This window comes from Solea solea, chromosome 10 (assembly GCF_958295425.1).
Source record: "Solea solea chromosome 10, fSolSol10.1, whole genome shotgun sequence".
Lineage (NCBI taxonomy): Eukaryota > Metazoa > Chordata > Actinopteri > Pleuronectiformes > Soleidae > Solea > Solea solea.
The window spans coordinates 19580190-19604427 of record NC_081143.1 but is presented as its reverse complement, the minus strand read 5'-3'; the positions used below and the strand labels follow the sequence as shown (position 1 = coordinate 19604427).

At 40.6% G+C, this 24238-nt stretch overlaps 3 protein-coding genes across 4 annotated transcripts in view; all 3 read right to left on the bottom strand.

Moving 5' to 3' along the window:
• Positions 1–258: 258 nt before the first annotated feature.
• stra6l (STRA6-like) lies at positions 259–8157 on the bottom strand. The gene is made up of 18 exons (XM_058640638.1): positions 7957–8157; positions 7517–7586; positions 6695–6795; positions 6477–6607; positions 6257–6377; positions 5990–6035; positions 5772–5897; positions 5603–5676; positions 4592–4700; positions 4322–4475; positions 4129–4204; positions 3947–4028; positions 3127–3175; positions 2768–2885; positions 2537–2656; positions 2109–2272; positions 1691–1831; positions 259–1042 (listed from the first exon to the last, which is right to left on the bottom strand). Exons 1-18 carry the CDS (start codon positions 7980–7982, stop codon positions 801–803), a joined length of 1950 nt encoding a protein of 649 aa, XP_058496621.1. The 5' UTR covers positions 7983–8157; the 3' UTR covers positions 259–800.
• Positions 8158–8566: 409 nt separating this feature from the next.
• Positions 8567–10864, bottom strand: spink4 (serine peptidase inhibitor, Kazal type 4). Its single transcript, XM_058641032.1, has 4 exons — positions 10768–10864; positions 9588–9619; positions 9384–9496; positions 8567–8733 (listed from the first exon to the last, which is right to left on the bottom strand). Exons 1-4 carry the CDS (start codon positions 10817–10819, stop codon positions 8688–8690), a joined length of 243 nt encoding a protein of 80 aa, XP_058497015.1. The 5' UTR covers positions 10820–10864; the 3' UTR covers positions 8567–8687.
• Positions 10865–14010: 3146 nt separating this feature from the next.
• LOC131466529 (phospholipid-transporting ATPase ABCA1-like) overlaps positions 14011–24238 on the bottom strand; it is a 30204-nt gene continuing 19976 nt past the window's right edge. For both annotated transcript variants that reach the window (XM_058639813.1, XM_058639814.1), the window contains exons 14-49: positions 23994–24170; positions 23679–23901; positions 23258–23479; positions 22941–23145; positions 22714–22821; positions 22413–22587; positions 22158–22289; positions 21928–22067; positions 21683–21820; positions 21365–21594; positions 21163–21235; positions 20847–21049; positions 20656–20707; positions 20430–20546; positions 20148–20296; positions 19921–20045; positions 19580–19678; positions 19272–19461; positions 19055–19149; positions 18917–18949; positions 18699–18804; positions 18389–18463; positions 17665–17834; positions 17396–17573; positions 17179–17294; positions 16928–17072; positions 16680–16803; positions 16448–16577; positions 16177–16360; positions 15946–16052; positions 15621–15762; positions 15379–15513; positions 15157–15260; positions 14960–15052; positions 14267–14510; positions 14011–14164 (exon numbers count right to left, since the gene is read on the bottom strand). In XM_058639813.1, the coding sequence (XP_058495796.1) occupies positions 14024–14164; positions 14267–14510; positions 14960–15052; positions 15157–15260; positions 15379–15513; positions 15621–15762; positions 15946–16052; positions 16177–16360; positions 16448–16577; positions 16680–16803; positions 16928–17072; positions 17179–17294; positions 17396–17573; positions 17665–17834; positions 18389–18463; positions 18699–18804; positions 18917–18949; positions 19055–19149; positions 19272–19461; positions 19580–19678; positions 19921–20045; positions 20148–20296; positions 20430–20546; positions 20656–20707; positions 20847–21049; positions 21163–21235; positions 21365–21594; positions 21683–21820; positions 21928–22067; positions 22158–22289; positions 22413–22587; positions 22714–22821; positions 22941–23145; positions 23258–23479; positions 23679–23901; positions 23994–24170 (5080 nt within the window). In that variant the 3' untranslated portion in view covers positions 14011–14023. The remainder of the gene's footprint in view (positions 14165–14266; positions 14511–14959; positions 15053–15156; positions 15261–15378; positions 15514–15620; positions 15763–15945; positions 16053–16176; positions 16361–16447; positions 16578–16679; positions 16804–16927; positions 17073–17178; positions 17295–17395; positions 17574–17664; positions 17835–18388; positions 18464–18698; positions 18805–18916; positions 18950–19054; positions 19150–19271; positions 19462–19579; positions 19679–19920; positions 20046–20147; positions 20297–20429; positions 20547–20655; positions 20708–20846; positions 21050–21162; positions 21236–21364; positions 21595–21682; positions 21821–21927; positions 22068–22157; positions 22290–22412; positions 22588–22713; positions 22822–22940; positions 23146–23257; positions 23480–23678; positions 23902–23993; positions 24171–24238) is intronic.

Sequence of the window (24238 nt, the reverse complement as noted above, 5' to 3'; positions counted from 1 at the left end):
AAAACTTGTTTTTCAGGCTCAAACATTTGTTTGAGAAATAAAAATAGAAACGTTTTCCTAGCTATTAGAAATAACCCATTTAATAATTTTAATGATCAACCTACGTGGACACAAGAAATAAAACTGCGAAACAGCGAGGGCGTGAAAGGTGAACCGCGGGACCACTGGGATTTACGCAAGACTCAAAATAGTCAACTTTGCAGGAAGTTGCAACTTAACCTGTAGTGGGCTCTGAAACATTCGAGTCAAACCAAACAATTCACATTTTCTGTAGTGTTTTTATTTACAACTAAAAATAGGTGAGTTAAATAAATTGTTACAACCAACAGTTGACGAATCAGCATCCATTTCTATGTGAATCAACATAGTGGCAGGATAGTTTACAAAGGGTATAAAACATTTTAAATTTAGCATAAGAACAAAGAAATGTAATAAAAAAAAACCTATACAATCGATATCCGGTGCCAGTCATAAATGTTTCGATATAAGATGAGTAAATTACTGATTAGTGCTACATCTGTGATGATAAACTGGTGACCTCACATTTACCTGTCAACAAAAAGCCTATAAGGTTATATCTGACTGACACTGCTATGATCATGTACTGTAAATCATTTACTACATTATATCAGTCAGATGTCAGCGCTATAGTCTTGTTTGTTGATAGTTGAGCTTGGTGACAAATAAAATCAGATCCACTGACTTTACCAAACGCACATTCACTGAAAATTGGTCAGTGCTCCTTTTAAAACAGTAGAAGGCATATGTACAATTCTGGATTTCTGAGTGGAAGATTTCCTTTAGCTGTCCTCTGCTGGCGTGACTGTGATCTCTGGTAGTAGCTGTGGTGCTGTTTGGTAACTCTGTGTTTGTGAGGCCATGACCCAAGCCCGCACCACCATGTCTGACTGGGGAGACAATGATGCTTGTAACTGGTGCAATGAGGAGAGGTGGTGCTTTCTGAGAGGAATCAGATGAGGATTTCTCAACAAAGTATGAAACAACATCCAGCGTCTCTTTGCCTTATTGTTCACAGGGGATTCTAGAAAGGAATAAATAAAAATACATTGAGGAAAGAATTGCACATGTGATAAAATATTGTAATATAATAATCTTTCATAAAACATAAATTATGGCAAGATGAAAAGTAGAAACATTTAAGCTCAAGCCGTAAGATAAAATGAGGAAATAGATAAAACAACAGCCTGCCAAACAAAACTGATGACCTATTACAATCTTATGGGTACCTTTTGAGTTATAAATTAAATTGGCACTGCAAAACTGTAAAGAATATTATGATGCAGCACAGCTTTGACCCTTGATTTGTTGATGTTTTTCACATTGTGATACAAGATGGAAGTGAATAGCATTACATAGAGAGAGTTGTCATAGAATATGATCACTCATGTAAATATGTTTCAAGAAAACTAAAAACTGGACTTAATCTCCAGATTCATCTTGGATGTCTGACTTGAAGTAGTCGAGAAATATGAATTAGAAAATGATGGACTATGATACTACTTTCAAACCAGGGGCATTGAAACAAACAGGGGGCCTATCTGTGTTGTGCTGACTAAATTGAAAAGGGAAAAAGGCTACAAATTAGAGATTATTATGAAATGAAGATAAAACCATGGCAAATGGAAAACATTAATGAACATTATGGCATACATATGAGAACATAACTGACCAGATGGCTTGTTGCTGAATGTGGAGTATGCAGATCTGTGTCTCTCCAGCTTGTTGGAGACCAGCAGCTGACAGAAACACACCATGACTGGATTGTTATGATAGTGGTCAGCAAAGATCATCCCGATCCACGTAGAGTAGCCTGAAATATGTGGGACATATGTATTGTTTTGTTTTGTTTATTGTATTACTGATTAATCACACACTTAATAGTATTAACACAAATAATAATAGTGTCATATGAAGTATTAATAATTGAATACTGTTCATATGAAGATTCATAATCAGTGTACTCCAATTGTAACGTCTTCTCCCAAATAAGCTTTTTGTTCTTGTCTCGTGCTGACACTTACTGAAATACTGCCATCTAGTGGATGATGCTTTCCACAGTGCCTATTTCAGGTTGATTTTAGGCTCACCTGCATCCATGCCTTCATATCCTCTCTGCATGATGGTTCGGTCTATTCTGGACACCAGCCACGTTCCCATGATGATGCTCAACAGAAGCCTCAGGATGCAGGTGCTGAACCCCATCACCACATTGTAGAAGAAGAAGAAGTAGTTGAAGCAGTGGAACGCCTTTCTGAAGACAAGAAGAAGAGAAAAGTGTGATTTTAGGTTCACTTTGATTCAAAGTATATATAATGAATGGCTATTGAGGGTTTCCATGGTCTGAAATACCAACACAATTAATCAAAGCTGGTTTATGTTATTATGGAAATGCAGTTTTACTTCAAAACAAAATCATTTTCTAATATCAAAACTTTATTACCAGCATACTTTTATGCAAAAGTATGGGTATTGGTGTGTTATCCATCTGTATATATCTATACTAAAATATGTCCACCTATTGTTGAGAGCCAGAGGTTTTTCTTTGTCTGTCGGGGATAATTTGTCCTGGAGGAAGAAGATCTGCACCAGAACGATCTGGAGAATCAATAGACCAGTCACCAGAGCGATGGTCAGTCTGAGAGATGTTGGGAGAAAAGTAAATATCTGTGAGTAATGTTGTCCGTCAATCCAACAATCCACTCATATGCTCTCGTGTTTATCCAAACAACAAGGAAATCAGCCTTACACAATTATTCCCAGGTTAGAAAGCATTCTCACTACTTGTCCATGCTGTATAGGAAGAACCAGCCCATAGACCAAGAGCAGGGAAAACAGGAAATGGACAAAGTGGACTATCAGATAGCCTAAAAAAGAAGAAAAATCGACTTTATATCGTGGATTAAAAAGTTTCCTTAAATTGCATAGTAAGATATATCCTCAGAAATATTACAAATGTCACATGCAGAACAAAACATATTAGAAATTTAAGAATATTTGATGCTGGTTTCACTTTTGGAGCTGCAGGAAAATAATATATATTTCAAAAAAAAAAATAAGCATAACCTGATGTTTTGAAAGTCTGTTTTTTCTTGCTGAAAAACTTACCCCACAGTGTAAATGCGATTTGCCACCCAGAATATCGTGCAATGGACGCCTGTGAGAAAAACACACCAACAACATTTCTATGACTCTTTTCCTACAGGCATGTCAACTAAACATATGACATAAGAACATTTCAAGAGGCACATGTTTACATTTCTGTAGTTAATTCAAAACACCAGTGTTTCCCAAAGTGTGGGCCACTGCCCACTGGTGGGCCTTTGAGGTATTGCATGTGTGTCTGAGACCGCGTTAATAAAAAAACAAGAGGAAAAACGTGGGGGGATTTCAATGTTTTTATAAACATAAAATGAGACTTCAGATTTATGGTTAAGATTTTGATCAACATTGAGATCATGATCATAGGGTTAATTGTAATTTCAATGTTACTACATTCAAATGTGGCTAAAGGCCTTGGAAGTTTTGGACAAATTTGAGGAGCCTCAAACCTCTGAATTTGGAAATTTGTCATGCTGAGATGGCCGGGAGCCAGAGCCAGATTGGGATTATGATGATAATATTTTTGCACATTTCCTGTTTTTCAACAGGAGGCCTTGGCACATTCTGATCTGGAAACACAGTTAAGTTAAGTGTGTGAGCCTGTATGTGTACGCACTTCTTGTATTTGTTACCTCTCTTTGAATCTAATCTCTGAGGAGCTGGTTAAATTCATGCTATTTCAACTGTGGTTAAGTTATGGGTAGGCATTAAGTGGTTATGGTTATGAATATGGCTTTGTTTACTCTGTTCAAAAGAATGGAAGTCAGTGCAGTGTCCTTAGAAGAATAGCTGTGCAAAACGTGTGTGTGTCTTGTGTATGTCTTACTACGCTGACAGCTGACCGAGGTTTGTGAAACTTCTCCGGAATAAAACCCCTTTGTCCTCTCCACAATCTCTTCAAGTGTTTCCTGCAACATGAGCAAAACATGCGGGAAATGTCATATAAAATGCATCGTTGAATTCATACATTCATTTCTTGCTCATTTAAATTTTTCTGTGATCACTTGCCTGTAACACACCAATACATGGAAAGTGTAGGCAACAGAGTTGAGACTCGCAAAGATGGTAGTAGCCAGCCAACACTCTGGGAAAAGAAGGAAAAAAGGAACAACATAAAGATGATTTTTCTTTATATCAGATGAGGGACGTTGGACAGATTATGTTATTTATCCCACAGCTTTGAAAAAGCACCAGAACTCACTTCTGGCCACATAAATGAATTCCTCCAGCTGTGGTATCATGGCTCCCAGGGCTTGAGTCTGGTTACAAGAGGTAACCAGGTATTGTAGTGTATTCTTCCATGTGACGACTTGGTCAAAAACCACATTACTGAGAATGTAATCTGCCAGAGTCATCTGGAGAAATGACATAAGGACTAATGAGCACACCTGCTCGTAAATCATTTTCTTAGAACAACAGGTGAGACATTTGGTTTGACAGAATTACAAGAGATGTCTTGCTGAGTCTTTACTGTATAGAGGCCGATGAGGGATATGATGGCAGTGCCGATGATCCTGTTGGGGAACTTGAAGTGGGAATCCCACAAATACACTCGTCTCTGGAACCAGCTGAGTGGCTTACTGCAATATAGAGGGTCAAAACCACAGTGGATATACAGTACATACGTGTGTGTGTGTGTGTGTGTGTGTATTGTATTTATGCTTTCATGCTACTTTCCTGTGCGTTCATGAAGTGTAAGTATGGATATTGTGAGAGGTGGAGTCTACATTCTTGCATGAGAACCATCTTCTGACATCCCATGCAATACAGGAGCAGTCTCAAAAATCGTGGATGCTGCACTTTACCACCAAAGGTACAGGTGTATGCAATTTTTATTGGTGAAGTTGAAGTGTGTTGGAGAACCTACGTAGTCTTCTGTCAGCATCAAAACTCAAAAGATGTTTAGTTTGTTCATTGTGAGCTATTGCAAAAACATGGTGGTCCAAAATGGCTGCCACTGTAGAGCTCACCCAGCTCCTGACATAAATAATAAAGGCTCATTCATACAAAATTAGGTGATTAAAAACTTTCATCCATCCATTTCTACCACTTTATCCTCCACATGAAGGTGGCGGATTGTACACTTATGAACAAAGGATACGTTTCATTATTTTATCTTTGATTTCTGCCAACGAAAAAAAAGTTATTTCACCTAAATTTTACACACACACAGACCTGAAAAAGCATATATTTCTCATAAAAGCTCAACAATAAATCAACTGTTAAATTATCATAAGATTAAATTGAAAATGAAGTCTGCCTGAAATGTACATACAGTCTTGTGTCTTTGTAGAAGCAAAATGGAATGCAGCATTTGTGCATGAGTCTACGCTCGAAACACATCTGTTTAAAGTGGCATATTCATTCTGAGGATTATCCATAGTGACATATTTCACTCTTTATATAGACTTTATACGTTGTAAGCATTTTATTATTTTATTTTTGTTTTTTAATTGCTGTATTATTGTATATAACATTCTACCTGTGTGCAGGTGTCTTCCTCAGCAGTCTCTTCACATGCTGCACCTGGTGGTGCTCATTCAGCTCCACGATGTCCTGTCAGCAGATTCAGCAGAGACATTCTCACACAAAAATTTGAAACAAAACTAAAACGAAAAAAGATACTTGATGTAAATCAAAACAAAACACACCTCTTGTTCAAGTTGCAGGCGTATTCGAACATCTTTAACCAACATGTAAACAAATCGACCCAGGAGGAAGATGAGGGAGAGGATGCAGGGCCACTGGACAATGATCTTCTGATGTTTGCCTAATATCTTTAGAATCATACACGAAATGAAGCCATTGATAGTTTCTCCCATGAAAAAAAGCAGACACACAAGCCTGCGTGGGTTTAGTACTCACCCACCTTTCCACCAGGACAAGTGAACGTGTCCCAGATTGTAATGATGATCCTACAAACAAGCATCACAACAAGTCTTATAGCACAGTTTCTAAAAGGCAGCAACATTTGATAATGCATGTATACATCCATTCAAAGAAAGAAAAGACATTTTTGCACATTATAATACTGCACCATGCATCATATAAAAACCTCATACAGCACCACTAATCCACATTTAATGATACTGCCTACATTTTGATTGCATGTAATATGAATGACTTTTTTTTTTACCAGCACAGACAGTAGAGTATCCCCAGCACAGCACCAGCTGCTTTAAAATGCGTGGACAGACAGGCAAAGAAAGGGAAATAGACCAGACCCACTTCTAAAGCTCCAACCAGGTACACTATCGCTGTGGAGAACAGTCAGGATTGGAAATATTCAGTCGACGTATATATTTACTATACATGATATACAGCAAAGACGTGGGGGGCGACAACAAAGTGGATACCTCGGGCCCAGGGTGGGACAGTGAAGGGGACATAACTTTCGGAGAAGAGCAGCAGGACACTGCTGGACACGGCACCAAATGCAAACCCATAGGACCAACGGTTGCTGAGACTGCCTATAGTGTCCAAAGGCCTGCGACGCAGCAAAGACAGTGTGCCATCATCAGCAAGAACAAAGAGACATTACACCAGTGAGTCACTGTTGCTGGTGCTGACTTACACCACAATGGCAAAGCGTCCGCCCAGGAAGGGCAGTCTGCGGTCAATGGCCAGTGTCTGTGATCTTCTCTGGAGGAATGACAGCACTCCTACAATCAATGCCTGCAAGATATAAAAAAAAATAGTAATGATGTCAGGATCTTGGCTGTGCCTCCCTCTCTTCTCCTTGTGTTTTTTTTCCCCCTCCCTTGTGGTGTGCATGTGTGTGAGTGGCAGGTATACTGCTGCTGCTGCTGCTGCTGTTGCTACTGCTGCTGCTGCTGCTGCTGCTGGCCTTGCTGCACATCTGACACACATTCACAATCAACCCCTGCTGCATTTAGCCTGTGCTTCCACCCAGTCTTTGCCAGTTTGTCAGTTTGTTAGAGTGCTTCTGCCACCAACTCCACTCTGAACTTAAGCTTCAAGAAGCTATCGTCCTCTGATTGTGGATTTAATTAAGTTAAACTGAGGGTTAGGGTTATCTGTGTCATTTGTGTTTGTTTTGTTCCTGGGTCCAGTACAATTAACAACATGACAAAATAACTTGACATAAAATGCATTTTTACAGATGTAGAAGGATGATACACTGAATAAAGAGGTCATATTTCATTATCAACACAGTGGATGTGTCACAGTTTTCTTGATCAAGCACACTACCTGTGTTATGTTGCAGCTAAATGACTGTAATCATGTTATTTCTTCTGTCGAGTTTGTCCTGAGACAAACATGTGATTCTGTTCAATGACGTAACAAATATCACAATAATGGAACCTCTCAAATATATGCACATATACAGTGGCGAGACATTTATACACAAAAGATGTTCAGCTATTTCACTTACAGCTGGGATGAGAGACAGATGCAAAAACAGGTCGATAGAGATCCCATTTTGACAGTCTTCAACTGTGGGCCTAGAGAAAAACAATGACAATATGAATATGATGCATACATACAGTACATAATATAATGTAGGTGGAGTTACTCAGGAACACAAATGTAACTGAGCTCTAATGATAGAGACCACGGTGCACCTGAACTGAACAGAGAGTTGCCAGAACAACACAACTTGGCTGAAGGGACGCAGACATCAGCACTGTGTGTTTGTGCGATTTGGAAATCATTAACTTTGAATATTACGAGTTCATGAAGTCTACTTATGGATATGTATTTGTTCTATCGCAGGTTGCAGTTTACTCTAATATCACGTCATCCACAGCTGACATTAACACAACAACGACAGCACTTTAACAGAAACAATAAAGAACTCTGAACTGTACTCACTCTTGTTTCGTGTGGTTTCTGATCATTCTCGATAAATCGGTCAATCTAAGACCAGATGTCTTGTTTCTGATCCGCTGTTAAGATAAAGGAAGTGTCCGTCGATTGATGCCTCTTTCCTGTTTCCTGGTTTCAAGCATGTGACTCATAAATTTGACCTTTGGCTTCAGGATACAACACTTTGTTTTAAGACCTCTTTCTCAATGTGTGTCTTTGTGTGTATACAGTATGTGTGCTTCTGTCCTCTTCTGACCAGTTCATTATCTTGCACTCTCAGTTGGACTGTAGCTCACACACACACACACACACACACACACACTCACAAGTTATTGATCGCCGTGTTACTCAGTATAAGGAGTGTAAACAACTGACTCACCCACAGAGATGACCAACCGTTCATTCACCTCCTGCCTCCCCCATTTACAAAAGAATCTTTCACAAAGCCTTTCTTTTCCTGTCTTTACTTTCTCCTGAAATTTCAAATTTTATTTCATGCAATTCTGGCACTTTTTTTTATGTTTTACTCCTTTAGAAGATAACCCGGGCTTCCTGTTCATGTTCAACTTTGAGAGATTCCATTGATTAAGAAAGGAGGAAATAACACAAAATGCCGTTGAATGCTGAAAGACATTTTATTGTTGCCCGTTTGCAGTCAGACAAAAACATGTGAACAAGATGTTATGACACATGATCGGATCCTGACTGGCTCCTTTGGTCGTGACGTCAGCAACTGATCAGCAGGTCTCGTCCTTGGTGATCAAAATGTCCATCTTGGTTAATCTGCAGAAACGATCACAACATGGCTGGGATTATTCTTTTATCATGTTGTTTTTGTTAGCTCAGCCCAGTGTATGTGCAAAAAAAAAGACTCGATAAAAGCCCCCGAAAGATTTCTATCCAAACAAATTTATGAAAACTCTAATTCATGGTTCCCAGATGATAAATTGAATTTCCTCCAGAGGTACACGTCTGTGTCATGTAATAACAAATATAAGTAGAAATGAAACTAATTGTGGCATAATAAAGGATTGATCAGTTAAAAGTATATAATAATATAAATCCGATATACAATTACTGAGTCATGAAATGAGATGAGGAAGTGTTATGTTAAAAAATAAATATATAGTAGTTGTTTTTTTTGCTTTGAACTGAAAGCACAACTCGACATCATCTGTTTAAATCGAGGACTAAAGACTAAAGTAAAGATCTGTGAAAACCCACTCACCTATAAACCAAAGCATTAATAACTAAAGATTAGAAATCCACATATTTGAATCATGTGCTGTTGTCAGCCAGACTTGTATTGCGATGTGCGTGTTCATTTTTATTTTCACTGGCAGATAGCAGCTCATGCTTTTTTTATTTCCCCCATAAAGTCAACTTGGGTGTTGTGTAATTGGCATGAGAGAGGAGCAGCTGTGTGTACTCACTGTCTCTGCACACACAGGCTGCACTCGTTGGGATAAGTGACTCCATCGCTGCCGCACACGGGAGCGTAGTTCATAGGGCAAGCCATGGTTTCTACCATGTTGGGGCAAGAGGGCTGCCCGAAAACAAACAAGAGAAAGAAAATGTAATCATAATAATATAACAATTCAATGTATGTACTGTATGTATGTATGTATGTATGTCACCTTTCTCGTCACTCCTGACATGTTCACTGCATCTGTGGAAAAAAAGGCACATGATGTGTTGAATAAGTAATGTAAAAATAAAGGACACATCAACATTTACACAACCTCACTTACCCAGAATCCAAATATATGATCTAAATGTACGTGAACTTAACAAACCTTAATTACTTGAATGTATGCTGTATGATTACATCTGTAATATATTGTATTCTAGACGCTAGTAATAATAAATATAATTTAAAATACCACTTTTTTGTGTCCGATACCAATACTGATATCACAAACTCCAGTCCACCAGTACCGATATTAGTCCGATACAGTCATTTTAGACCATTTATGAAGCTCATTTGTGCCGAGTCATTTCAAAGACATAACTCTTTGTAACCTTGTTCTCCCAAAAAAGAAGAAATAAACAGCCTAAACCAGACATTTTTACAGTCTGTGCATTTTGCATTGTATTGGATTTACATCTGGTCGATATCCGACGCAGCGATTTTGACCAGTATCAGACCGATACAGATACTGACCCATACTAAAAAATCCATGATTACAAATTTACAAGAAATCTATATTCTAACCCTAACCCTCAAACCAGGTCTTGTCCTCACTCTGTATGGTTTGTACAATCTTTGGTCCTCACAAAGACACAAATGCAACACACACACACACACACACACACACACACACACACACACACACACACACACACACACTCTCACTCAGTAAACATGTCTTTTGTTCAGCAGACTTCCATTTGACCACAGCCAACATTGTTTTTTTGTATGTAGCAGTCAACCGGACAAAAACAATTACACCAAAAAAATATATATATAAAAAAAGGAAAAGTACTACACAGACATTTGGGAAATGTTACATTATGCACAAAATTGCTCTTGTCACTATATAAACTATGAAGGAGGCTGTCTATAAAAGGTGGGTCCCTCTGTAAAAAAGGTTTGGGAAGCACTGACCGACAGTTTACTTTTACAGCACCTATAAAAAGTATCAAAACTCTGTCACGGTCAGTTTCCTTTGGTTCAGCGTAAGACAGTAGGACTTTTAAACCATGTGTTGTATTTGATTTTATGGAACCTTAAAAAAAGGTCTGCTTAAAACTAAAAAACTCACGCTGTAACATATTTAAACTAGAATGCAAAAACAATAACATTAAAAAAGTTACCTGCAGTCAGACAAATGAGCAGGAGTCCCAGAAAAACAACTCTTCCAGTCATGATGGCGGTGAATGAATAACTCCAAATGGGAAAAACAGCAGGTTAAACTAGACTCACAGTCACGTGCAATCTAGATGCTCACAGTTATCAGGACGCACAAACACACACACACACACACACAAACACACACACACACTCTTGTTTTTATATCTTAGTGAGGACACATTATAGGCATAATGCATTCCCTAGCCATGGCAACTAAGTACCTAACCTAAATCTTTACCCTAACCCTAACCTAAACCCAATTCTAACCCTAGCCCTAAAACCAGGTCTTAACTCGTCAAAAAGCCTTTTAAAGATCTGAGGACCAGCCAAAATATCCTCACTCCGTATGGTTGGTACAATTTGTGGTCCTTACAAAGTCACAAATACAACACAGACACACAGACACAGACACACACACACAGACACAGTAAGCATGTCTTTTGTTCAGCGAGTATAGCAAACTTCCATTTAACCTCAGCCAACATTAACTGTCTGTATGTAACAGTCGACTGGACAAAAACAATGACACAGACAGAAACACAACTCTAAAAAGAAGGAAAGGAGTCATCATTTGAAATGTATGAATTCTTTATTTATTAAAGAGTAACTATGCACAATGGGTAACAGACTCAAACTGTTGTATAATACTTAAAAATGTAAACAAATAATAATATTGAGCACAAGAAGAGAAAAAAAATCACCACCTTAGTACTGCTCTGCGTTTCTCTCTGTATCTCACATGTCACTTTTTTTTTTTTTTTACGCCTCAGCCACATATAATTCTTCATCTTGTTTCAAGTTTCTAACAGATGTTTTAATGCAGTGGCGTCACTCCTGTTAGTCTTAGTCCTATCTGTGTTCCAATGCACAGAGTTCTTTTCTTTAATGTCTGATCTGCAACACCCGGATCCAAAACTCTACACATTTGAAATAAAAGGCTGCAAACTGAGCCTGTAAAGTGCTCACGATAAACACAGGGGTTTGGCGGGTTGTGGCTTGAACCCTCAGTGTTGGTAGTAGGGTTAGATCCCCAACATAAATTAAACCCCTATTCACTACTTTGTATGACACAGAGCACCCGTAATGATAATATGAAATTACTAATTAAACCCTGGATATAAATATATAGTTTTTGGACTGTAAAGTACTGAAAATACAAGTCTGCTTGCTGTGGTCCCCGTTTATGTGTAGAATTGAATAGCTCTGTATTCATAATGTGTATCTCGACCTCGCATGAAAAATGTAAATGACTGTTGCCGAGCTTATTTAAGTGTACGGTCAGAAGGGTTGAAATTTGGCAGCATCACTAGCAGATAGAATAGATACTTGTCGTCTAATGAAGACTGAGCACAAACATATTGTATATGTTACTCATGTGCCGTTTGTTGCGACTTGCAGGAAATTAGAAAATGAGGAGGATTGCTGCGTGTTTACAGTGAAGCTGGTGGAAAGGACCTGAAATGAAAACTTCACATTTTAAGAAAAAAAATAAAGAGAAAATGTTGCCTCCTCAAGATTATGCTGGTTGATCAAAGTTAAATATTTAGCTCCGTTTGGCACAGGTACATTTTGTTCACTCCACTACAAAGATTTTTTGTTTTTTTTCTTGACTCGACACCACAAAACTGTACTGCTACTGTACATAATATCCACATCGGTGCTGGCTCGAGTTGAAAACACCTCCATCATGCTCTTACACAGGCAAAAAAAGCACATGTTACTGGAACAGGTACCAACTTCAGACCCTAAACATGCACAGTAGCTGTGAAACGGTCTCCTCCGTGTATAGGAACCTATACACAACTATGAGAACCAACTTCTCCATCTTAGCGTAATATTAGATTTTTACAACGGAATTTGGATTCAAGCTCCCCTTGTTCATATACTCCTCCAACCCAGCAACACTGAGTCCTCTACAGTCCTTCACATGCTGATTCCAGGGCATGTTTCATGAACACAGACACACACAAGTGCTGGTAGTGCAGGTGTGTGGCCCAATGGAAAAAATGCAAAACCTTCAAAAACCCAGTCCAGAAGTTGCCCACTCGTCTTCAGCTTTCTTGTGTCCATTCTCAATAGCCTTCAGTTCAATTTTAAAGATGGCAGAGTGAGTACAACAAGCCAGGAAAACAGACTGCACATCTTGTACAGACATAAAGCAACCACAAGATTTTTTTCCTTTTTTGCTTTTGACAATAGAAGACACAATAAAAAAAAAGACGGTCAAGTTTCACCAAAAGCTCTTTCTCTGTGCTCTGAAGCATGTTGCTGTTCCTCAGCAGCCTTGGTACATTGTTGTTGAATGGAGTGCTCAGATTCCCCTCTCCACTATGATACAGTATAGGCACTGCGCTGGACAATGTCAAGGACATCAAGAAAAAGTAAAAAAAAAAAAAATCAAAGAAAAGAAAAGACAACTGGGTTATCAATCTTCACTGTTAAATTATGTTAAAAGAAAAAAAAAATCTAATTAGTAGAAAATAACGTCTTGCATTACAGCATGTTTCTGTCTGAAATCAAGTGGATTGTACATGCCTTTTTAAAACTATCTCTTACATTATAAAACAACTGCGTCTGGTAATGAAGTCCATTTAGAGGTTTGACCCTGAATAGGAAAAGTAGTCAGTCAGTCCATCTTTTAGCAGTTGGCAGTGATTGAGCCTGACTTCTTGTTTATTTGTATGTTTGACGCTGCTGTGACTTCACTATTCCAGAGTAGCACATAGAAAGTCTCACTGACTACAGCTAACTTCAGGAATGGGGATCAAAAAAATAGAAGATGTCTGCATCTTTCATCCCCGATGCCTTGTCTATTGAGTGAGTAGCAGGGCTACAGGCTTTCCAGTCTAACACAGCATGATAAACCTGCTGTTGCTTCAAGTCTTTTTTTTTTTTTCTTCTCCTCATCCACCTAGTGAAGGAGAAGCACCGGTCTCCAACCCCCACAGGAATATCTTCTCATCTTAAATATATTTATATACATTTTTGCATTGATTTGCATTGAGTTTTCATTGTTTCAGTGTCTGTCACAAAACCTACAGTCTCTGCCTTGACAAGAAGGCTCTGTGCGCTGAAATGCAGGTCCACTGAGAAATAATAACAATTAAAAAAAGTCTACAAAATGGAAATTAAGAAGGAAAAAAAGTCATTTGTCTCCCCCTCGGGTTAGTGGTCCATACTTTCTGGAGATGGGGGGGGGGGGGTTGGTATGTCGTGGAATCAAACGCAGCTCTCCCGTGTCTTACTGTCCATGAGGGAGTTTAGTTTGGAAAAGTCCACTACCACAGCGTCCCGCTTGCTCAGATGGACGTCTTTCAAATGGTCCTCATCACTTTGGTCCTTGGCGAAATTTACAAACACCTAAGAAAAAACCAAGACAAACAACGTTACTCGTTACTGCTCGATTGAAAGATGAAAAAAAACAACTCTGTTCTAGTCACAGCCTTGGGCAGATTCGCTAACCTGGTCTAGAGTGGTCTGAGACACTGAGTAGTCCTCTATGCTGAGTGCCTCCTTGTTCTGGGAGAGCAGGGAGAAGATGCGGGCGAGGGAGGTGAGGGATGTGGGCAGCTGGTACTGCAGCATGTTCCGGTGTTTCTCCTTCAGCGTGCTGCCTGGAAGCTCCCGCTCTATGAACTCCATCACTGGCCGAAGATCTGGGACTGGCCCCGTCACCCGCAGGATGATGGTGTAGCCGTCACCAAACCTGATGATAAGAAAAGAATGAAGATCCAATCCAATCCAATTTTATACATAAATAAACTTAATAACTTACTAAAATAAACGACAAAAAAAGCAGCTAGATCACCACATTCTTATGCCCGTTTCTACCGTGCAATACATGTTTGTACTCCTTATTTTTGTATATTATATATTTTTATTCCTATTCTACACAAATTCTGAGCCACTGAAACATCATTTTGTGCTGTTGTGCACTGTTTGGTATACAATTTGAATGCAAAAATTGTATTTATTTATATTCCTACAGGACATGAATGGGTATCACCAGCAAGAGATTCTTATCTCAAAATGAGAGTAAAATTAAAATAAAAGGCAAATATTTATCTATTTATTTAGATTCTGTCATTCATCCTCCATTAAGAGCTTCAATTTAAATAAGTGTGAGGATGTCTGTGTATGTGTATTTGTTCCTACCTGTTTTTGAGGTGCTGCACGCTGCCCAGACAACGGAACCTGCCATTGACCATGATGGCCATCCTGGTGCAAAGTGCTTCACACTCCTCCATACTGTAAAAAGAACACACCAGAGCACGACGAGGTTAGGCTGATCATTTATAAAATGAACCGGCTGTAAAACAGTGAGTGGATGTAGTTCTGATGGTTAGGCTAACCTGTGAGAGGTCAGGACGACAGATCGTCCCTCTTTGATGATACTGAGGATGGCGTTCCATAAGGCCCTTCGCGCCTTAGGGTCCATGCCTGTTGTTGGTTCATCCTGTGGGCAAGAAACAACAGATAATGAGCTGGTGCCACCAGACAGTATAGATCAGACAGTGGGTTGTGTGACCTGCAGCCCTGCTTTATGAAAAGCTAATTGTTTTTGTTTGACTTACCAGAAACACAACAGGTGGTCCTCCTATGAGAGCGATGGCAGTAGACAGTTTCCTCATGTTTCCTCCACTGTAGCTGCCTGCTGCCTTGTCCACATATTTGACCAACCCCAGCTTTCTGATGCCCCACTCTGCCACCTAGTGGACAAGATCACGTTTAACATTCTTTCTAGCATGTACGTTTTATCATTAAAAGATAAGAAAACAGAGAAGGGTCTTATAAATAAATGATAAATGTTGCTGACCTCACAGACTTCTTTCTCGGGCACTCCTCTCAGGATGGCGTAAAACTCCAGATGCTCTCTGCCCGTCAGAAGGTCATTGATAGCATCAAACTGAGGACAGTAGCCCATGTTCTGATGCACTTCATCTATCTCTGTGTTAACACTGTGGTGGGAAAGAAACAAAACAAAGAAGTGTATGATTAACTTTTATCAAAAGGAAACACATGCTGGTGTAGCCTGTGGTTTTTATCTCTACAGGAGTAAAATAGAGTTGCTTTGTTTGCCCTAATTGCAATTCAGACAGGCTGCATAGGAGAATACTTAGTTATAATGAATGTGTCCTAACCTTTTGCCTGCCAGGTAGGCCTCGCCACTGGTCACCAACGAGTCTCCTGTGAGCATTTTAAATGTGCTGGTTTTCCCCGCTCCATTTACCCCCAGCAAACCGAAGCACTGTGAGAAAAGAAGGACAGTGTTATGTGACGTTTATTTTCAACCCATTTTAAACCATTTACAATTCATGTCTTTCTCTGGTGGTCTGGTCATGGCAGATACAACAGGTGTTAGTTTATCATACCTCTCCAGGGGGGATGCCAACACAAAGCCGGTCCACTGCTGGCTTCTGTTTCCGCTTGTAAATCTTGGTAAGCTCTCTGAGCTCCAGGATGTCCGTCTGTCCTGCACCACTCAGGATCCTCTGTCGCTCTCTGGCCACGTCCTCATCCTCTTCTCCAATAGGCTTTAGATGACTGGAAGACGACCTGGAAAAGCACACGAGGTGATTTCAGTTATCGGGTCAGATGGTGCTATATGATGTGAAGAAAAGCTTTTCATGAACTTTCACCCACCCGGCCTTGATGCAGAAGCGGTACTGAATAAGGACAGTGATGCAGAAGAAGATAACACCCTCTATCGCCATTGCAAACAAATTCTTTCCCACCATGTCCCAGGCCAGAGGCGAACGGAAACGGTTTTCACCTAAAAACAGAGCCAGCATTTTAGAATTTTTAGCAAAATAATTACTACTTCTCTAAAACAAAGTAAGCACATTTCTCCCATGAGAAGACATGCTTTACTTACCAAATCTCTCCAAAGCATCTGCCATTGCCTGATTCTTCACCATGTCAATCAATCCTCTGCCCAGACAGAAGTGTGGGAAGATGAGGAACACGTTCTTCAGGATGTCATTGATGCCACCGACCTCCTGAAACGGGAGTCACATCAACATTCATTTAATATTCAATAACAAGCGGTGAAACATGTGCTCTCAATCATTTGTTGCTATACATATATTGAATAAAAAAAAGAATCACGGAAATGTTACTTACATTGTTCCCAAACAGCTCCAGTACAAATGTGGAGACACTGCCATTGATTCCGATCAATATGTTGACACTGGTAAGGACCACATACGCTGTGCTGGGGATCTTAAAGAAAAATGAGGCTGGGTACATCAGAGGGGTGATCGACCATCTGCAAAAAAAACCACAAAGATCATTTTCATATGACATGAATTAAAAAAATGATAGAAAATATATATAATGAAGAACTGATTCAGTTGAATTTGACTCAGACTCACCCATAGAGCAGCAGCAGCAGAGCCAGCACAGGCAGGTTAGTGGAGGAGACGTAGGCGTCTTGTTGAAAACACACAAAGATGATGATGACCAATGTAGCTGGGACGATGTAGTTACACTGCAGAAGGGGAAGAACAACAACAACATCGTTCAGCATTTGGAATAGTGAGATATAGATTTTTGTCTTGAATACAGTACATTGAAATGGGAGTTTCGTACCATATCCCAGACGAAGTTGGCCAGCCAGTAGTGGAAAGGCTGCACTCCACTGATGAACTGCATGTGTTTGGCTTTGTTCACTCTCTCCTGAATGAGGAAAACCACAAAACTGGCAGGGACAAAGGACATGGCAAAGATCACGCAGATGGACACCAGCACGTCCACGGATGTTGTCATTCTGAGGGACAGAGATGAAAATGAGATGTGATGTCTCCAGAGAGAACCAATGTTAAATTCTTTAAAATGCTCCTTCAAACCATAATACTCACAGTGCAACCTGTGACAGCTGCTCTTTGGTGAGGTTGAGTGGGTGATTGAAGGCAGTGATGCCAAATTTCGTGGGGTCTTTTCCAGCTGGCAGACTTGCCCGCAGGATGCCGTTGTTCATCACATTAAGGAAAGAGCCAATGCTGTGCCAGCCCTTGTTGTTAAACCAGATCTGAAAATGGGGGAGAAGCGGATACATGTAAGCTTTTAGTTTCTGTAACCTCAGAGACAAAACAAACAGCATGGAAATAAACCAATTGCTTTCCTGCGATCAGTGCCATAAGCTTAAGGTTTGAAAGGTTTGAAAGGTTTTGCCCTTAAAATATTGCCCATGTGGCTCTGTTCCTACAAAATGATTATTTTGTTCTCAGCTGTGTCCTTTTTTAATCCAATTTCTGGGCCTCTGTTCAGCTTTAATTACCTTTTTTGTTACAACTAAATTTAGAAATTGAGAAACTTTTCTACTCTGACACAGATTTACACAACACAGTACGTGCAAGAAGCATCTCAGCGCTGTGGAGGCGGTGCACATTTTTAATCTGCAACAATGTGGGAATTAATAATTATGCAATCAAATTACATGAATAGGATGACTAATGCAATATATAAACCTTATTAGAGTGTTGTTGAATTTGGCAAGGGGAGCTTTTTTTAAATTACCTGCAGTGCCACGTGGTGTTGTATAACCAAGTTTCTGTGTGTGTGTGTGTACGTGTGTGTACTAACCTTGACATTATTTTTGGTGTCCAATCCTTGGATAAAACTGGAGAGACTGCCAAAGAAACGATCTGTTGCAGTTCCCTGTAAGATGGGAGATGCGAGGCGAGGAGAGACAGGCAGAGAGAGTCAGCTTTCATGCACATGTTCAAACCTACAATAACTGGAGTCTACTACATTTAATTAATTAGAATGACAATTAAATAACGTTAAAAATCTTGACGTGATTCCCTGTACACATGTTTGTGTCTTTTCTTCAATGGCAGGCTACTTCAGACCAGTGCAGTATGTGAAGTAATGATGGAATTAAATCGCTTACCCTCTCCAGGCGGAAGCGTCTCCTCAGGTTAGCAATTGCATCATCAATTTCATCTTTGTGGGACATAAGTTGGGAGTTCCTGGCACCGAGTGAGAATCCACCGTATCTGTGGAGAGCACAGTCATTTTGACATCAGTGAAGGATACAGCAGAGCCGCACTCAGTTAAGTGTTATAGATATGACACAAGACACATGTCTGCTCATGGCTGATTATGTACCTAAACTCGTTGACCGAGATTTTGTTCTTCAGGCTGTAAAAGAGAGGACAAATATCCAGTGAATAAAACGGATTTGAGAAACAACACAATGAAGCCAGAAGGGACACAGATTAGAGTCATATAAGAGGTGAGTGTTACCTCTTGCCAATGATCTGAGCGTAGGTTTTCACCAGGTAGTCTGAGATGTTTCTGCTAGTCAAATTCTGAAGAGTGTCTGTCTCACTGATTTTCATCTGGATACACAAACAGGCAAAGTTAGTTTTTTTGTGTATTAATTGGTTAAGTTGCATCGTGTGTCCATGAAAGAATGACATGCTGTAAGTTTAGTTTTGTAAGTTTTGACTAGGTGACAAACCTGTGGTGGTGGAAGTCCGCCAGCAGCAGCCGGACACTCAGGAAGCATTCTCTTGCGGCCTTCGCAACTGCACTCACACAGGGGCGACGGATTCTCCATGGTCCAGTTGCCGTTGTCGAATATGTCCATCACACTCTCAGGGACTTGTGGGATTGACCACTCATCCTCTACTGCAGTGCAGGGGGCGTCACTGAGGATACACAGTGAAAATAGTTTATATTTTAGCATGTACTACATCTTTCTATTATCTATTTTCTTCTTTTTCATACAGTAAGATTTAAAAAGAAACAAAAGAAGCAAATACTTACAGTATGGGTTCCCCGACCATGCAATGTGTTCCAAAACCTGGTTTTTCTGTCAGTGCTCCCAGTAGTTTATTGATGTGAGGGTCCTCGGGCATGTCATTACTACAGAGACACAATTGAATAACACAAAGTAGACGTGTCATTCATCATCTACAGTACATATAAAAAGTGGAGTATTTGTCCATAAGTAATAATGGTGTCATAGTTGGGAATGCCTGCTAACTAGTGTCTCTAAGCAGTGAGTCAAGTTAACAGTTAGATTATCCATCCATCCATCCATATGATAACAAAATAATTAATACAAAAAATTATACTGCTTAAATTGACCAATAATGATCTCTTACCTGATGAAGGTGAACTGCTCTCCATACATGCTGGAATCCAATTCCAGACTGGGGTACTTTCCAAATGGAGGGACAATCAGACTGAACACCAGGGCAATACACACAAATACAGCAGGAAGAACGATCTGAAAAGTAACACCATGAAAATGCATTACGTGAAAAATCACAGAACTAAGAACTATGGCGTTGAACAGAAAGATCCGGAGCACAGTCAGGCTCTGGCATACCTGAGCAAAGAATCCTTTCCGAGAGCGCCGGGCATAGAGGAATCGTTTCCAGAGAAGTGCAACAAACTGTTGTCTCTTCAGACTCCAGCCTTTGACCTGGTATGAACCTTTGCCATCTGTTCCACTGAGCCAGTCTGTCTCACGGGACTCTGAAGACAGAAGCCACAATACACATGAGCAAGCGTGCAACATGATTGATAACCTGAATCCTGAAAATGCAATCTCCTTTGAGATATCTGATAAAAAAAAATATATATAAAGGGCAAGGAAGGGCAGCTTTACCTGGATCACCTTCAGAGTCATTCAAATCCAAGTCATCTTCAGTGAAGGGCTTCAGGCAGCTCTGGTGGTCTCCAAAGGCGTGATGACGACGACGAGTCCTGGTTGGTACAACTCCATCTACAGCCACAGGAAGAAACAGTTTAGTTTGTGCACTAACAATATGTCATCTTCACAATAACCTACATGTTGAAAAAATGTGCAGAATGTAAAATCCCATGAATTTCACCTGAAAGCTCAACAGAGTCCACACCACTGTCCTCAGCCACTTTCAGGAAAATCTGAATGAATAGAAAACATAAGATTAAAACTGGGGAAAACACATGGTGACTAGAACCAAAAGCATAAACCCACTAAATCAAGTAAAACCCACCACATTGATTTTTATTTAAATTGAACAATGGAAAGTCAATGCTTTACCTCTTCCAGGGTTGTATCGGATATTCCATAGCTAGATATTCCCAGGTCGGTGAGGCGGTCGTCAAGCTCGTGGAACAGTTCCACAAAGGCGCCGTCTTTAGCGGAATGGTAGGGCAAGATGTATGTGAGCTCATGACCGAGATCCTCCACCAGGCGAGCCTCGGAGACATGCTTGAATATCACATTTGAGATGAGGGACACATCTGCAGGGGAAGACAGGACATAAAGATTGAGTTAAGTGAGTGTGAATGTATTATTATTTCAACATGATATAAACTGTCCTCCTTTAAAAAAAGCTGGTGTATTATTGTCTTACCAATGGTAGTGGTTTCACTTTCTGGTTCACTGCCCAAACCAGCATCCGAGCTGCTCTCTGACACAGTGTCCTCCTGAAGAACAGACAAGGTGCATAGACCATTAAAGGAAGTAATTAAGACTGATTAAAACATGTATTCAATTACTAAGAAGAAATACAAGCCCCTTAATTTCTTGTCTGTGACGTTACTTTTCTCTTTTACCTTCTCTGTTTTCTTGCTGTAGCTGACAGTGCTGGCTGAATTCCTGCAGGACTGGAGCGCCAAGTCATAATCCCTCTTGACCAGAGTCAGGTAATAGCCCGTCCCCAGCTGAGTCTTCAGGAAGAGTGAGGAGCCTACACAGCACAGCTTGCCGTGGGAAATGATGGCAATTCGGTCACCCAGGATGTCGGCCTCATCCATATGATGAGTGGACAGGATGATGGTGCGGCCTGATATTAAGAAAAAACGCATTATGTTTAATTTCAAGCACTGAAAAGAATAAATAACTACTCCATGACAATTACTAGTGGTGTTTACCTTGTCTGTATTTAAGCAGCAGGTCCCAGATGCCTCTGCGTGCATATGGATCAACCCCAGCAGTAGGTTCGTCCAGAATCACAACCTTTGAACCTCCAACAAAAGCAAGGGCCACGGACAGCTTCCTTTGCATCCCACCTACAAGGACAATAATGAAAATTGTCATTTATACAGAAAAAAAAACCCCTCACAAAATGTCCAGTATTACTACAAACAGGGGTGAGATTTAAAATATCCACACTGACCAGACAGGGTGCTGGTGCGGGATGTTCGTTTGTGAGGCAGTCCAACATCGTTCACAATCTGCTCCATCTCTGCCTTCACCTGCTCCTCCGGCAGCCCCTTCAGACGGGCGTAGAACCAGATGTGTTCCTCAACCGTTAGCCTGGATTACGGGAAGGCAACAACCACAAGTTAACAAAAATGGCCTTGTACGTGTTTAGAATTTACCGCGTGAATGATATTGTGTACGTACATGCTGAAAAGCACGTTGTGCTGAGGACAGACGCCCAGATTCTTTCGAATGGTGCTGAGTTCACTGCGGATGTCCTTGCCGAGGATGTATGCTGTACCAGAGGTTGGTGGGAACAACCCAGTCAGGATTGACCTATTTAGAAACCAAGGGACACAAGAGGATATCATTAGTTCACCCGAGCAGATTTCAAAGTCCCATAACTCCTCTCTTGGAGCGTTGCAAATGTCCCACATGACACAGTCGGCATTGTCTTACATAGTTGTGGTCTTGCCGGCTCCGTTGTGTCCGAGGAAGGAGGTGATCTGTCCTTCGTAGAACTTCAGGGACAGTCCGTCCACAGCGAGCTTGTTTCCATTGCTGTAGACTTTCACCAGGTTCTCGATGTAAACACCGGGGTCGATGTGGCCTGGCTCCTCCTCAATGCACACACCTGCGGATAAAATAATGACAGTGCCACTGTAAATACACAAATGGAGGTGTCACATTGTCACACCTCTAAACATAATTCATTAACAGATACACCGTACGTGTTAATAATAACGATCATGATTCGTACCATCAGCGTTCTTTGACATAGCGGTGGACATGTTCTTGTTTTCTCTCTCCCCACACCAGTATGTCCTCGTGAAAGGGAAATACCAAGGCCTGGGGATACCATACTGACCTGGAATAGAGATTATTGTTCAACATTTTAGTGTCTGCTAAAAGTAATTTCAAGAAATTATAATAATATCACAATTTTACTGTACATCAATGATGCAGCTATTAAAGTCCTCGACTCACCAGGAAACACAGCCTCGATGTACCAGGTCATTATTCCATACAGAACCGAATCAAACAACATGAGGCAGATGGAGGTGGTCAGGTTGTAGCTGTCTTCCTCCAGAGGACTGGCCAGAAGATTTGACCACTGGATCCCCACACCTTGCTCCTCAAACAGGGATAAGTACTCACAGCCAAACCCAAACGCAACCGGAGAGAGCAGGCTCTAAGAAAAGAGAGAGAGAGAGAGAAACAGGAGTTTAGTGGAGAGTAAAATGTAATCAGGGTATATACACTGTGCCTGTGTTAATGTGTATGATCAAATTTCTTCCACTCACCACGACAACTTTCGCTGCATAGCCAACGTAGTCTTGCCAGGCAACACACAGCACATATGGCAGGTAGAGAGTGAAGTAAATGATGCCGCCGCAGGCCGCTGCCAAGTTAGCACGAGAGAACAGGGTGCTGATGAGGAAACACTGCATGATGGTTACCACGCCAAACGATCCCAGGAAAAGAAACACCACCCCTGAGTCACTGTAAGGAAGCAAGTTGCCCATCTGAAAAGAACGGCAGGAAAAATGGAGTTAAACTGTTGGCCTGGTCACAACATTATGACATCACTTGTTTTCCACAGGTTGATGACATTTCTAAACAATGAAGAGTCTATTGTGTATAAACATTAGGTAACAATAAGTTTGAATGTGTCCACTGATATTCCTGTGTGATGATCAATGGGTGTGTACGACCAAAACCAACCTTCAGCAGCATCACCAACAAGCCGGCGCTGATCAGCAGCGGGATTAAACTGCTGATGAACCAGCTGAGCCACAAGGTGCCATTGTTCAGTCCCATGATCCTCATGGTCTCCTTGAGCCTTGCCTCCTTCTCATACACAACACCCTTGATGATGATGGCCACCGAGTACATCCATGCCAAAGTCATGAAGAGAGGCATTGACCTGCTCATCACCCGAAGGAAACTGTGAAACCGGGCACAAAAAATCAATTAGACAACCCTCAAATGTTTGTAAGAAAAACAAAAACTCTTTCACTGAGCAAACCGTTCACTTACATGTCATCAACATAACAGGGGTAGGGCATCTGCTGAATGTAGACGCCCGTCCTCTCCTTGGTGCCAGTGATGGCTCTGATGATTCCATGCTCGATGACGTCCTGCAGGTAGGAGAATCCCCCCCAGATGTACCGGAGATCCTCGAAGGGGTCTGCCCTGGGACCGGGGTCCCAATACCTAAAATGAAAGATAAAATTGTATGTCTTATAAAACTGGAAATGCTTAAAGAATAAATAATAAATTGG

What these genes read in the sequence shown, in the direction of transcription:
- stra6l (XM_058640638.1), bottom strand. Translation starts at nt 7,982, where the DNA reads ATGATCAGAAACCACACGAAACAAGA. An exon ending in AGAAACCACACGAAACAAGA is followed by an intron (nt 7,587 to 7,956) that starts GTGAGTACAGTT and finishes GTTTTTCTCTAG; the next exon opens with GCCCACAGTTGAAGACTGTC. An exon ending in ATACTCTACTGTCTGTGCTG is followed by an intron (nt 6,036 to 6,256) that starts GTAAAAAAAAAA and finishes GCTTGTTTGTAG; the next exon opens with GATCATCATTACAATCTGGG.
- spink4 (XM_058641032.1), bottom strand. Translation starts at nt 10,819, where the DNA reads ATGACTGGAAGAGTTGTTTTTCTGGGACTCCTGCTCATTTGTCTGACT. An exon ending in GCTCATTTGTCTGACTGCAG is followed by an intron (nt 9,620 to 10,767) that starts GTAACTTTTTTA and finishes TTTTTTCCACAG; the next exon opens with ATGCAGTGAACATGTCAGGA. An exon ending in AGCCTGTGTGTGCAGAGACA is followed by an intron (nt 8,734 to 9,383) that starts GTGAGTACACAC and finishes TCGTTTCTGCAG; the next exon opens with ATTAACCAAGATGGACATTT.